The 14207-nt window shown below is 44.9% G+C and overlaps 1 protein-coding gene across 4 annotated transcripts; it reads left to right on the top strand.

Annotated features, from left to right (window-relative positions):
• Positions 1 to 5: 5 nt before the first annotated feature.
• On the top strand, positions 6 to 14117 carry LOC115113157 (transcription factor Dp-1-like). 4 transcript variants are annotated; one of them, XM_029640506.2, is made up of 12 exons: positions 6 to 23; positions 2738 to 2781; positions 2899 to 2965; positions 3311 to 3414; positions 4143 to 4264; positions 4474 to 4639; positions 8198 to 8344; positions 8468 to 8536; positions 8665 to 8816; positions 9413 to 9579; positions 9794 to 9875; positions 12819 to 14117. In XM_029640506.2, the coding sequence occupies exons 2-12, from the start codon at positions 2770 to 2772 to the stop codon at positions 12955 to 12957; spliced, it is 1227 nt and encodes a 408-aa protein (XP_029496366.1). In that variant the 5' UTR covers positions 6 to 23; positions 2738 to 2769; the 3' UTR covers positions 12958 to 14117. The 4 variants fall into 4 exon arrangements, with proteins under 4 accessions (XP_029496366.1, XP_029496335.1, XP_029496328.1 ...); XM_029640475.2 differs by lacking the exon at positions 6 to 23 and adding an exon at positions 30 to 967; XM_029640495.2 differs by lacking the exon at positions 6 to 23 and adding an exon at positions 1868 to 1885.
• Positions 14118 to 14207: the final 90 nt, after the last annotated feature.

Genomic DNA, 14207 nt, shown 5'->3' with positions numbered 1-14207 from the left:
AGATTGGTTTGAGAGAAAGGATGGTAACTGCTTAAGAGGAATTTCGAGTTTACTACTAACAAAGTCAATAGACTTTTGGTCGTTGTCGATTGAAAGGGGACATTTATTAACGTGACATGCGAAAGGAGGATTTGTCTATCTAGCGATCGATATAATAGCCTACCTGTTTTAAAAGTTGGAGGTAGCTTGTTATGTTAGCAAGTAAGCTAACCATTTGCTACTGCTAATTTAGTGCATTGACCGAGTTGTCTAGCATGCTACTACTGTAGCTACTTCCCGTTGTTTATACCAACTAATTTATCCATCAACTGATCATCAAAATATTAGTCGTGCTCTTTTAACTAGCCAGTTATATAGCTGTATATCTTTCGCTCGCATGTTTGTGTTAAGATTTGCAAACGTAGCTAGCTAACATTTATGCCGTTTTATATGAGTTATGTTTGCAGATATATTCTCTAAATAACGTTACCGTTATAATATCCTCAGGCAGTGGCTTGCGCTGGCTACGCTTACTCTTCCAGTCTTCGCTTTTCGACCACGTATTAATAGCACGTTTTATTTAAGCTTTATTATAACTAGCTATACATTTACTTTTTTATTTTATTTATCGCCCGTGGCCTTCAAGCGCGAGTAATATTATTCATAGTTATTAGCAAGCTAGGTGACTAGCGAGGTTACTTTGAAAAGCATCCATTTTGAGATTGAGACATGATTGACCAGAAAGCTGACTAACTGTAATTCCTAAAGGTCCATGTATGCTCCGCAATAAAACATACATCTGTCTGATGCGAGGATTATTGGGTTGCTTAGAAACCTAAATGTATTAGCTAGCTATTATTTCAGAATCACGATAATTTGGCGTCTAGTTTTGTTTCCTGTTTGGCGATAGGGATTTAGACCTCCTCTTCCTCTGTCCTCGATGCCAACAAAAACAGCCGCCGAAGAAGCAGAAGAAAAGAGTGCACTTGTAAGTGCACTTCAAGTTAAACCTTTTAATTGCTCGGTCATTCCTGCTTGCAAATGCATGTTAGCTTCTATTAGTATAACCACATAATATCAAATTGGATCAGTTTTCTTATACACAATCGTTTTGCACTCGGAATCGTCTCAAAACGTGCCTCAATGAATTAGCTAATGTTAGCTAGCCTGTAATATCACTAATGTTAGGTAGATAGCTAGCATCAGTTAGTCCCTTGCGCGAGATAGCTAGTCATCGCTGGGTGTTAAATGGAAACAAATTCTCATTACGACAAGTAATCAGCCACCCAGGCAGCTTTTTATTGTTGTAGCTGGCTAGCAATTTCTGCTCTGCTTGTAAACTTCGTGGGGAATTTCGGGTCTAGGACGTGGTCAACACCTACTAACGTTAGGCCTTACAGTTTGATGAAATTATGAAAGTTATGATAAGATATCATAAATATTAAAACATGAATGTCTGATACTCATCACAGCGGACCAGTCTCAGCACTTTGGAATATTCCAATCGAAGTTGACTTGCAAAGATAATTTAGTCGACTAGTAATGTTTTTGTTCTGGCAATAGCGAGGCTGTAGCCAGCTAGTGGTGCTTTTGTGCAATAGCTATGTTGCTTATAAACAGGCAGACTTTGCTTCTTGATCAATAACGCAATCTGCTGCCTACCTTTGCAAACATTTCATGTATAATATGCAGTTCGTATAAATGTGCAATAGTTTGCCTGTAAAGAAAAATGGTTCTATCAGGGATTGTGAACTGTCCCATAACACCCATCGCCTATACAACTGTCACACACGGTGAGGGATTAAATGTTTGTTTTTTAAATGCAAATCACGATTTTCTTTTTTTGCTCTCCATACCAAAGCCAGTCTACTTTCTCCAATGCCACCCTGACCTGATGGAATTTTAAGTAGGTTAACCCCAATTTAAAATAGTTTGTTTTCCAGCAGTGTATACTTCTATACACCCAGACGGCTACAATTCCAGAGCTCTAACCAAATCAAATTGACATTTTATTGGTCACATATGTTTGTGCTTCTAGTTCTGACAGTGCAGTAATATCTAACAAGTGATCTAACAATTCCACAACAACTACCTAATACACAGATCTAAAGGGATGGAATAAGAATATGTACATATAAATATATGGATGAGTGATGACTGAGCGGCATAGGCAAGATGGTATAAAATAGTATATACATATGAGATGAGTAATGTAAGATATGTAAACATTATTAAAGTCGCATTATTTAATGTGAATAGTGATCCATTTATTAAAGTGGGCAATGATTCAAGTTGTAAGTAGGCAGCAGCCTCTCTGTGTTAGTGATGACTGTTTTTCAGTCTCTCAGTCCCAGTTTTGATGCACCTGTACTGACCTCGCCTTCTGGATGGTAGCGGGGTGAACAGTCAGTGGCTCGGGTGGTTGTTGTCATTGATGAACTTTATGGCCTTCCTGTGACATCGGGTGCTATAGGTGTCCTGGAGGAAAGGTAGTTTGGCCTCGGTGATGCGTTGTGCAGACCGCACCACCCTCTGGAGAGCCTTGCGGTTGAGGGCGGTGCAGTTGCCGTACCAGGCAGTGGTACAGCCGGACAGGATTCTCTCAATTGTGCATCTGTAAAAGTTTGTGAGGGATTTAGGTGACAAGTCAAATTTCTTCAGCCTCCTGAGGTTGAAGAGTCATTGCTTCTTCACCACACTGTGTGAGTGGATAATTTCATTAGACATCCGGCTCCATCATGGTTGCTCTCTGTTTCAGGAAAGTAATTGGTGACTTATCAGAGGAGGATAATGGCCAAAGATGTGAGTCTGATCAGAGACAACCAGGTGCAGTGTTTTTCCATGCTGGTCCTGATTCAATACAGAGACCAGCAGTTGAGATTTTACTGGAATAGATGTTGATGATGGTCTTTCCCACAGGTTGGTCTGATGGAAACCAATGGAGAATTGAAGGTTTTCATTGACCAGAATCGGAGTCCTAGTAAAGGTGAGCAAAACAGTGTGTTGTGTTCCAGATCGGTTTCATTCAATACCGGTCTCTGTAAGATATGTCTCAACTCAACAGCAGGGGGCAATGAGACTGCACAGATGTAGCTCATCTCATTTTACTCCTTTGAAAACATTCTGCACATCTAATCATAGGCTCCATTATCAGACAGGTGTTCTATAGATTCTGGGTACACTCAGAATTTCCTTTGGGTCAGCAAGCTTGCATCCTATAGGGCCTCCTGTCCCCTGAAGCCATCTACCTGAGAACTGGATATGAAAAGAGGCAGCCATTTTGTGGACAGTGGTTCCAGGTAACCCTAGTGTTGACTCTGTCCCCTCTCAGGTGTCCTGTCTCTGGTTGCTGTCCATCCTGTGTCAATCCCCATGGCTAAACAACTACTGCCTAAAACCCTGGGGCCCTCCAATGTCAACATTGCTCCACACATGGTGAGTGTGTCCGTTTCCCAGGCCCCCTATTGCATCTACCACAGAAATATCTCAACCACAGACTTGATGACAAAGTATTTTATTTTGACACAGTGTGGTAGAGTGCAGGTTGTTATTTGCTCTCAGACATTGCAAGCACAACCTTCTTAACTGCAAGCTCACCACTTAAATAGACTTGCTGAAATCTCTACACAGTTTAAACCACACACAGAATCCATGGTGTCTAAGCCCCATCCATTATCATTGTGACGTGACCGGGGGGTGAGCCTAAGCTGATCAACCTCTGCAGTCAGCAGGATTACGCCCATCATCCCATTACATACATGGTAATATATAATATATAATGGGGAACAGCTTATGCTTCACCCGATGACCAGCCCGTAGACAGTGGAATACATCACCTACCTGGCCTGCCTCCCATAACAACTATAAGCAGGACGTTCTCTTCACCTTATCACCCCAGAGTAGGTTCACTCCACCACAGGCACTTGGTACATTATGAGTCAGCTGCATAATGCTCTTTCCATCTTTCCTGCTGGTCTTGAGGGAGACACACTTGTCACACCATGATGTCGAGAGTCAGTTCAGATTGCTCTGTTGTAGGTACATGTACTGTATGATGACTGCTTGGTGCAAAGCAAGTTGCTCTAGGGGAATAATAAAGATTTTCTATTTTACTCTAAAACTAAAATTGTTGGGCCCTCTCTTCCCACCCCCACTCCCTGTAGGTGATTGGTACACCCCAGAGGCCCAGTGTTTCCAGTGCCATACTTGTGAACAGCCCTCAAACACCCAACTCCCAGTTCCTCACACAGAGCCAGCCGGCCGACGCGTCGCCATGGTCCTCGGGGTGAGTCACTACCCCCCCCCCCAAAAAAAAATGTCTACCCCACATCCTGGCAGGTCACTTAAGATGCACCCCCTCCTCTCTGTTCATTGATAGAGAAGCTATTTGAGCACCTAGCTGGTTTTAGGTGTTTAGGTATTGTGTGCTTCTGTGTGTGATATACCAGTGGAATCTAGAAGTAAACAGCTTTTTGATCACTTCTTTGTCCACAGGAAGCGTGGTAAGAAGGGGGAGAAGAATGGCAAGGGCCTGAGACATTTCTCCATGAAGGTGTGTGAGAAGGTGCAGAAGAAAGGTGTAACCACCTACAACGAGGTGGCAGACGAGCTGGTGGCGGAGTTCAGCGCTGCAGACAACCACATCTCCCCCAACGACTCAGTGAGTACTGAAGCTGTATGCACACACTGCATAGGGCTATACCTCAGAGCAGGCAGGGGAGGTATTTATGACATCCCTTTTTCTCAGGTAGAATTCTCCATTATGACATCGCACATTCTGTCTGACTGAATAGGTCCTCATCAATAAAACGTGACAATACAGTGCAGAGTTTTTGATTTTGCTGCTGGGGGTCAAGAAGACCCCTAGCTCTATTAAAACCATTGACAACTACGTGCCATTTTCAAGGGATTGTTAAATAAATGTAATAACTATTTGGTTTTAATATCATCTGTTGAATATCTATCAATAAAAACGTGGTCAGATAAAGCAGATGCTAAGCTACAGGACTGTTTTGCTAGCACAGACTGGAATATGTTCCGGGATTCCTCTGATGGCATTGAGGAGTACACCTCATCAGTCATTGGCTTCATCAATAAGTGCATCAATGACGTCGTCCCCACAGTGACCGTACGTACATACTCCAACCAGAAGCCATGGATTACATGCAACATCCGCACTGAGCTAAAGGCTAGAGCTGTCGCTTTCAAGGTGCGGAACTCTAACCCGGAAGCTTATAAGAAATCCTGCTATGCCCTCTGACAAACCATCAAACAGGCAAAGCGTCAATACAGGACAACGATCGAATCGTACTATACCGGCTCTAATGCTCATCGGATGTGGCAGGGCTTGCAAACCATTACAGACTACAAAGGGAAGCACAGCCGAGAGCTGCCCAGTGACACGAGCCTACCATACGAGTAGGCTCGTGCCTCATAGACGACAATACAATCAATGATTAAGGGAAACTAATTTTATGCTCGCTTCTAGGCAAATTACATTTACATTTAAGTCATTTAGCAGACGCTCTTATCCAGAGCGACTTACAAATTGGTGCGTTCACCTTAAGACATCCAGTGGAACAGCCACTTTACAATAGTGCATCTAAATCTTTTAAGGGGGGGGGTGAGAAGGATTACTTTATCCTATCCTAGGTATTCCTGAAAGAGGTGGGGTTTCAGGTGTCTCCGGAAGGTGGTGATTGACTCCGCTGTCCTGGCGTCGTGAGGGAGTTTGTTCCACCATTGGGGGGCCAGAGCAGCGAACAGTTTTGACTGGGCTGCGCGGGAACTGTACTTCCTCAGTGGTAGGGAGGCGAGCAGGCCAGAGGTGGATGAACGCAGTGCCCTTGTTTGGGTGTAGGGCCTGATCAGAGCCTGGAGGTACTGAGGTGCCGTTCCCCTCACTGCTCCGTAGGCAAGCACCATGGTCTTGTAGCGGATGCGAGCTTCAACTGGAAGCCAGTGGAGAGAGCGGAGGAGCGGGGTGACGTGAGAGAACTTGGGAAGGTTGAACACCAGACGGGCTGCGGCGTTCTGGATGAGTTGTAGGGGTTTAATGGCACAGGCAGGGAGCCCAGCCAACAGCGAGTTGCAGTAATCCAGACGGGAGATGACAAGTGCCTGGATTAGGACCTGCGCTGCTTCCTGTGTGAGGCAGGGTCGTACTCTGCGGATGTTGTAGAGCATGAACCTACAAGAACGGGCCACCGCCTTGATGTTAGTTGAGAACGACAGGGTGTTGTCCAGGATTACGCCAAGGTTCTTAGCGCTCTGGGAGGAGGACACAATGGAGTTGTCAACCGTGATGGCGAGATCATGGAATGGGCAGTCCTTCCCCGGGAGGAAGAGCAGCTCCGTCTTGCCGAGGTTCAGCTTGAGGTGGTGATCCGTCATCCACACTGATATGTCTGCCAGACATGCAGAGATGCGATTCGCCACCTGGTCATCAGAAGGGGGAAAGGAGAAGATTAATTGTGTGTCGTCTGCATAGCAATGATAGGAGAGACCATGTGAGGTTATGACAGAGCCAAGTGACTTGGTGTATAGCGAGAATAGGAGAGGGCCTAGAACAGAGCCCTGGGGGACGCCAGTGGTGAGAGCGCGTGGTGAGGAGACAGATTCTCGCCACGCCACCTGAAACATGCATGAGAGCACCAGCTGTTCCGGAAGACTGTAATCACGCTCTCCACAACCCTCTCTCTGACAGAACACCTCATTATGACACCCCTCTCTCTGACAGAACACCTCATTATGGCATCACTCTCTTACAGAACTCCTCATTATGACACCCCTCTCTCTGACAGAACACCTCATTATGGCATCACTCTCTTACAGAACTCCTCATTATGACACCCCTCTCTCTGACAGAACACCTCATTATGGCATCACTCTCTTACAGATCTCATTATGACACCCCTCTCTCTGACAGAACACCTCATTATGGCATCACTCTCTTACAGGTCTCATTATGACACCCCTCTCTCTGACAGAACACCTCATTATGGCATCACTCTTACAGAACTCCTCATTATGACACCCTTCTCTCTGACAGAACACCTCATTATGGCATCAGAACTCCTCATTATGACACCCTTCTCTCTGACAGAACACCTCATTATGGCATCACTCTCTTACAGGTCTCATTATGACACCCCTCGCTCTGACATAACACCTCATTATGGCATCACTCTCTTACAGACCTCCTCATTATGACACCCCTCTCTCTGACAGAACACCTCATTATGGCATCACTCTCTTACAGGTCTCATTATGACACCCCTCTCTCTGACAGAACACCTCATTATGGCATCACTCTCTTACAGAACTCCTCATTATGACACCCCTCTCTCTGACAGAACACCTCATTATGGCATCACTCTCTTACAGACCTCCTCATTATGACACCCCTTTCTCTGACAGAACACCTCATTATGGCATCACTCTCTTACAGAACTCCTCATTATGACACCCCTCTCTGACAGAACACCTCATTATGGCATCACTCTCTTACAGACCTCCTCATTATGACACCCCTCTCTCTGACAGAACACCTCATTATGGCATCACTCTCTTACAGAACTCCTCATTATGACACCCCTCTCTCTGACAGAACACCTCATTATGGCATCACTCTCTTACAGAACTCCTCATTATGACACCCCTCTCTGACAGAACACCTCATTATGGCATCACTCTCTTACAGAACTCCTCATTATGACACCCCTCTCTGACAGAACACCTCATTATGGCATCACTCTCTTACAGAACTCCTCATTATGACACCCCTCTCTCTGACAGAACTTTACTATCACTTTCTCTCAGACAGAACACATCATTATGGTATCGCTCAGACGAAACAAACCTCTTTATGACGTCACAATTTCACAGACACAACAAACCTGTTTAGGAAATAAAGATTCTCTGACATGGTCTTCCTCAAGCCTAATTTACTTGCGCTACTACCGCTTCAGTGTTTGGACATCAAACGTCCTCTCTCGTCCACATAGGGTTTTGCGTCCACATTCACCTCCTCGAAAACTTCTGCTGTGATTTTGAAATCCATGTGCGGACATTCCGGGAGGTAGACGGCACGGAAGTTGTAAATTAGGCTTTAGGACACTGGTTTTCTTACGAAATCACCTAACAAATCCATTGTAAGCTCTCTGCACACACACAGGAATCAGAGTCAGAGATGAACCTCTTCCCCCTCTCCTTGTAGCATGTGTACGACCAGAAGAACATCCGACGGCGTGTGTATGACGCGCTCAACGTGCTCATGGCCATGAACATCATCTCTAAAGAGAAGAAAGAGATCAAGTGGATTGGTCTGCCTACCAACTCAGCCCAGGAGTGCCAGAACCTAGAGGTAAGTCTATGCGCGCACACACACACACACACACACACACACCTGGCCAACTATGAACTCTCCTCACTCCCCCTTTTCTCTTATGCTCTGACACCCTGTCTGCGTTCTGCTCTTCCTTTGTAGGTGGAGAGACAAAGGCGACTGGAGAGAATCAAGCAGAAGCAGTCACAACTCCAAGAACTCATATTACAGGTGATCATAGGACAAGCCTGCCTCATAGACGACAATACAATCAACCATTAAGGGAAGCATAAAATACAAGACCACGGGTTGACTTAACGTTATTCTAACGTTCTCTCCATGATGTTCCTCTCCTGCAGCAAATAGCCTTTAAGAACCTGGTGCAGCGGAACAGACAGACGGAACAGCAGGCCAACAGACCTCCGCCCCCCAACTCTCTCATCCACCTCCCCTTCATCATCATCAACACCAGCAAGAAGACAGTCATCGACTGTAGCATCTCAAACGACAAGTGAGTGACTGTGTGTGTGTTGGTGTATGCCAGTGACAAGTGAGTGACTGTGTGTGTGTTGGTATATGCCAGTGACAAGTGAGTGACTGTGTGTGTGTTGGTATATGCCAGTGACAAGTGAGTGACTGTGTGTGTGTTGGTATATGCCAGTGACAAGTGAGTGACCGTGTGTGTTTTGGTGTATGCCAGTGACAAGTGAGTGACTGTGTGTGTTGGTATATGCCAGTGACAAGTGAGTGACTGTGTGTGTGTTGGTATATGCCAGTGACAAGTGAGTGACTGTGTGTGTGTTGGTGTATGCCAGTGACAAGTGAGTGACTGTGTGTGTGTTGGTATATGCCAGTGACAAGTGAGTGACTGTGTGTGTGTTGGTATATGCCAGTGACAAGTGAGTGACTGTGTGTGTGTTGGTATATGCCAGTGTAAATTGATCATCAATTTAAGTAATGTAAAGATATTTTATTTTATCCAACATCAAGGCCATGGCAACACACCGATTGATTTTTTCATGGTTGACTGTTTTTAATGAATTTATTTGTGTTCTATCCATGCTATTATAGTCTTCATTTCTTCCTCTCCCATTCTGCTGTGTTCAGGTTTGAGTACCTGTTTAACTTCGACAACATGTTTGAGATCCACGATGATATTGAGGTGCTGAAGCGTATGGGCATGGCCTGTGGCCTGGAGGTGGGCAAATGTTCCCCGGAGGACCTGAAGGTGGCACGCAGCCTGGTGCCCAAAGCCCTGGAACCCTACGTCACAGGTCAGAGGTCATAGGGATCAGGGGTCATAGCGCATACTTAAACTTCATGCCCAAATCATCTGTCATAGCTTGAGCCATCGAGCTACACACAATCTCTATTAAAGTACGTGAATTGGGCATTGTAAAACGGTGATCATTCAGGGTACATTGGCTATGAGAAACAAGGGCCTGTGTGGTTCTCTCTAAGGTCTATATGTGAATGTGTGTACTACAGAGATGGCCCAGGGTCCCATCAGTAACGTCTACATCACTGGAGGATCCTCCACCAACGGGCGGCGCCATCACGGCCAGGGCAGGTGAGTCTCTCTCCTCTTTAGTCAGGCTTGCCATCTGCACTTTCACATAGAAATATATGGTAACTCTTAGGGAGGTAACAATTCACCAATACGCATCGGTCCCCGATTCAAATGTTTAAGATACAAGTGCATCAGTCCGTGGACCCCAACCCGATCCAAATGTAGCGGTCAGAAAATCGATACAAACGTTACGAATCAGCAGTTCACACATTTCTTTAGCTCATATTACATCATCTCTTGTGACAACTGATGCCTCCTCTCCTTCAGTGTGGAACTGCATGTAACTGTGTTGACAGTCATTGATCTACAAGACCTTTTGCATGCTGAACAACCTCAGGGAATATTGGTAGGCTAGTCAAACTGCGCACTGTGCCCAGCTTTGCACACTGACCAACGGGAGGTAAAAGGCCTGTTCCTGATCTTGCACATTGCGTGATATTAGGCTTTATTAGTTGAGTGACAACCTGTGTAATTAGTTGATATCTATGCGTTGTTGAAAATGGTGTTTTACCAGAAATAAAAAGTCATCTACCCGGAGACAAGTCATCTGGCTATACCTGCTGAACGGGGCTTACAATAGATTTTATTTTGATTGTTCAGGTTCACCATCAGCAATTGTTTTGGTAGTTTTTCAGATATACATACAGGGTTAAGTTGATAATTTCATAACGAGGACAGCAATCACTTTTGCGAGGCGCACTGCATGGCTGAAGCGAGAGGAGAAGAGATCACCACTCTTTAAAAATGTCCAAACCATTTGGTTTTGAGATGGGAGGGTGGGAAATCCAAAGTTGTGCTAAATATTCATTGGCTATGTCATAACTAATTTGTAAATAATAAATATTGATATGTTACTAGCTCAAACACAATCTGCAAAAATGACAAGTTAATTAGTGGGTGATGGTGATTTCAGAACCAGAGTGTGGGGACAAAATGAGCTACATTGCCACACCTAAGCCAATAGTGGTAGTGAGTGGTAGATGCTTTGTCTCCCTTATGGCTCAGCTCAGGTGCCTACATAGTACGTACACCATAGCAGTCGGCTCAGCTCAGGTGCCTACATAGTATGTACACCATAGTAGTCGGCTCAGGTGCCTACATAGTACGTACACCATAGTAGTCGGCTCAGCTCAGGTGCCTACATAGTATGTACACCATAGTAGTCGGCTCAGGTGCCTACATAGTACGTACACCATAGTAGTCGGCTCAGGTGCCTACATAGTACTTACACCATAGTAGTCGGCTCAGGTGCCTACATAGTACTTACACCATAGTAGTCGGCTCAGGTGCCTACATAGTACTTACATCATAGTAGTCGGCTCAGACAGATCCAGCTCACGAGCTCCATCAGCAGCAGATTTTCATTTAGAATGGAAAATGAATGTGTTTATACAGCAAATGTTTGTGCGATTCGTTCTCTAATCAAACTAAAACGTTTAGTTCCTGTATGGTATCGGAGCCCATGTGTCTAGATATAGTGCCTTCGGAAAGTATTCAGACCCCCTTGACTTTTTCCACATTTTTGTTACATTACAGCCTGTATCTAAAATAAATTAAATAAAAAAATCTCTGTAGTCTACACACGATAACCCATAATGAGAAAGTGAGAAAAAAAAAAGGTTTTTATACATTTTTGCAAATATATTAAAAATACAAAACAGAAATACCTAATTTACATAAGTATTCAGACCCTTTGATATGAGACTCAAAATGGAGCTCAGGTGCATCCTGTTTCCATTGATCATCCTTGAGATGTTTCTACAACTTGATTGGAGTCCACTTGTGGTAAATTCAATTGATTAGACATGATTTGGAAAGGCGCACACCTGTCTATATAACGTCCCACAGTTGACAGTGCATGTCAGAGCAAAAACCATGAGGTTGAAGGAATTGTCCGTAGAGCTCAGAGACAGGATTTTGTCACGGCACAGATCTGGGGAAAGGTAGCAAAAAATGTCTGCAGCATTGAAGGTCCCCAAGAGCACAGTGGCCTCCATCATTTTTAAATGGAAGAAGTTTGGAACCACCAAGACTCTACCTAGAATTGGGCTACATGATGAGCAATCGGCCTTGGTCAGGGAGATGACCAAGAACCCGATGGTCACTCTGACAGACTTCCTCTGTGGAGATGGGAGAACCTTCCAGAAGGACCGCCATCTCTGCAGCACTCCACCAATCAGGCCTTTATGGTAGAGTGGCCAGACGGAAGCCACTCCTCTGTTCATCATGTAGCCCGCTTGGCGTTTTCCAGAGCAAAGAACAGAGAGGTCCTTGATGAAAACCTGCTCCAGAGTGCTCTGGGTCTCAGACTGGGGCGAAGGTTCACCTTCCAACAGGACAATGACCCTAAGCACACAGCCAAGACAATGCTGCAGTGGCTTTGGGACAAGTCTCTGAATATCCGCGAGTAACCCAGCCAGAGCCCGGACTTGAACCTGATCGAACATCTCTGGATAGACCTGAAAATAGCTGTGTACCAACGCTCCCCGTCTAAGCTGACAGAGCTTGAGAGGATCTGCAGAGAGGAATGTGAGAAACTTCTCAAATGCAGGCGTGCCCAGCTTGCAGCATCATACCCAAGAAGCCTTGAGGCTGCAATCGCTGCCAAAGGTGCTTCAACAAAGTACTACTGAGTAAAGGGTCTGAATACTTATGTAAATGTAATATTTCAGTTATTTATTTTAATTATAACTTAGCAAAAATGTGTAAACCTGTTTTTTTGCATTGTCGTTATGGGGTATTGTGTGTAGATTGATGAGGGGAAAAAAACATTTAATCATAGAACAAGGGAAGTGATAAGAACAAGGCTGTAACCTAACAAATAGTTACGGGGTCTGAATACTTTACGAAGCCACTCTAGGTATAGAATTGTCCTGAAAGGGAAAGATGCACATCCCTACTAACTCTACTACTCTCTTCTTCCCTCTCTGTATCTCTCTGTAGTGACAGCGGTGCAGATGGTCCCCTGGCCTCCAGCTCTAATGACTCTCACTACAGCAGCTCCCGTGTTGAGACCCCCGTGTCGTACATGGGGGATGATGACGAGGAGGACGACTACGACGAGAACGACGATGAAGATTAACTTTCTGCCGCGCCAAGCCTCTCGAACAAGCAGTCTGTCTCTTTTTTCGCCCTCTCTCGCTCTCTCTCTCTCAGTATCTCTCTCTCTCTCTCTCTCTCTCCCTGAGTATTTCTCCCCCTCCGAGTATCTTTCTCTCTCTCTCTGAGTATCTCTCTCTCTCAGTATCTCTCTCTCTCTCTCTCTCTCTCTCTCTCTCTCTCTCTCCCTGAGTATTTCTCCCCCTCCGAGTATCTTTCTCTCTCTCTCTGTAAGGGGCGTTGAAGAATGTTTTTCTGGGTATGAAGGGTGTGCAGCCCTCTTCTCCTCAGAGGGGGTGGTCCTGAATCACATGCTGCACATTGGCTCTCTGGGAAGTGTAGTCTATGGCTTTGGCACTGTGCTGCAGCATTTCTCTGTCTAGTATCACCCTCTTCTTGGCCAGCCACCCAGCTGGAGAATAAAGGGAAAAGAAACATCTTCCAGACAACCCACTGCTGTTGGAGAATGTATAGTGTTCCTTGTGTGTGAAATAGTTAGCTTTGTTATGTTTTGATTTCTTTGGACAGACTCAATGGTGAACCACTGTTTCAAGATGGCTGCCAGTGCAACTGCCCCCAGACCGCTGGCTCAGAGACACTCACTGGATCCAAAATGTCCGGTTTAGTCGCCACAACGCCCTAAGAAAGTTCGGGACTGCATTTCGAAAGTGTGGACACTGTTTTGTTATCCCCCTCTTTTGTGGCATTGATATCAATGGGCTGGTGTGTTGGGCTTCCTCTCATTCTGTAGGCAGCTGCTTTTCTGGTCCTTATTTGTTTAAGTTTTGGAGAGCGCCCTTCCACACCATGGTAGTGTTTACAAGTGACGGGCACGAGCGAGGAAAATAACTCCTACCCACGCTCCCCTATAGGAAAATGTTAAGCTTTGTGTTTGAATGATGTAAACTGATCCTATGAAGATTGTAGTTTATAACATCCTCTACAGGTCAGTGGCGGAAGGAAGACCTGGTCATTATTGATGTATCTAAGATGTGGGGTGTATAGGTCTGTCTCCATGAACTCCCTTCGAAGATCTCTTCTTTTTTTTTAACTGAACAACATGTACTGACTCTTCCAAAATACCTTTTCTGTAATCTAATATAATTTTGTCAATTAAATATAGAGAATGTTTTAACAAGTTTACTTCAGTTAGTGGTTTTGTGCGGTGTTATCTGAAAAGCATATGGTATTTTGCACTACTCAATTGGCTTCAACAGCTGAAATAGCACCGTA

This window comes from Oncorhynchus nerka, linkage group LG3, assembly GCF_034236695.1.
Source record: "Oncorhynchus nerka isolate Pitt River linkage group LG3, Oner_Uvic_2.0, whole genome shotgun sequence".
In the NCBI taxonomy this organism is placed as follows: domain Eukaryota; kingdom Metazoa; phylum Chordata; class Actinopteri; order Salmoniformes; family Salmonidae; genus Oncorhynchus; species Oncorhynchus nerka.
This window is presented reverse-complemented; position numbering and strand designations above follow the sequence as displayed.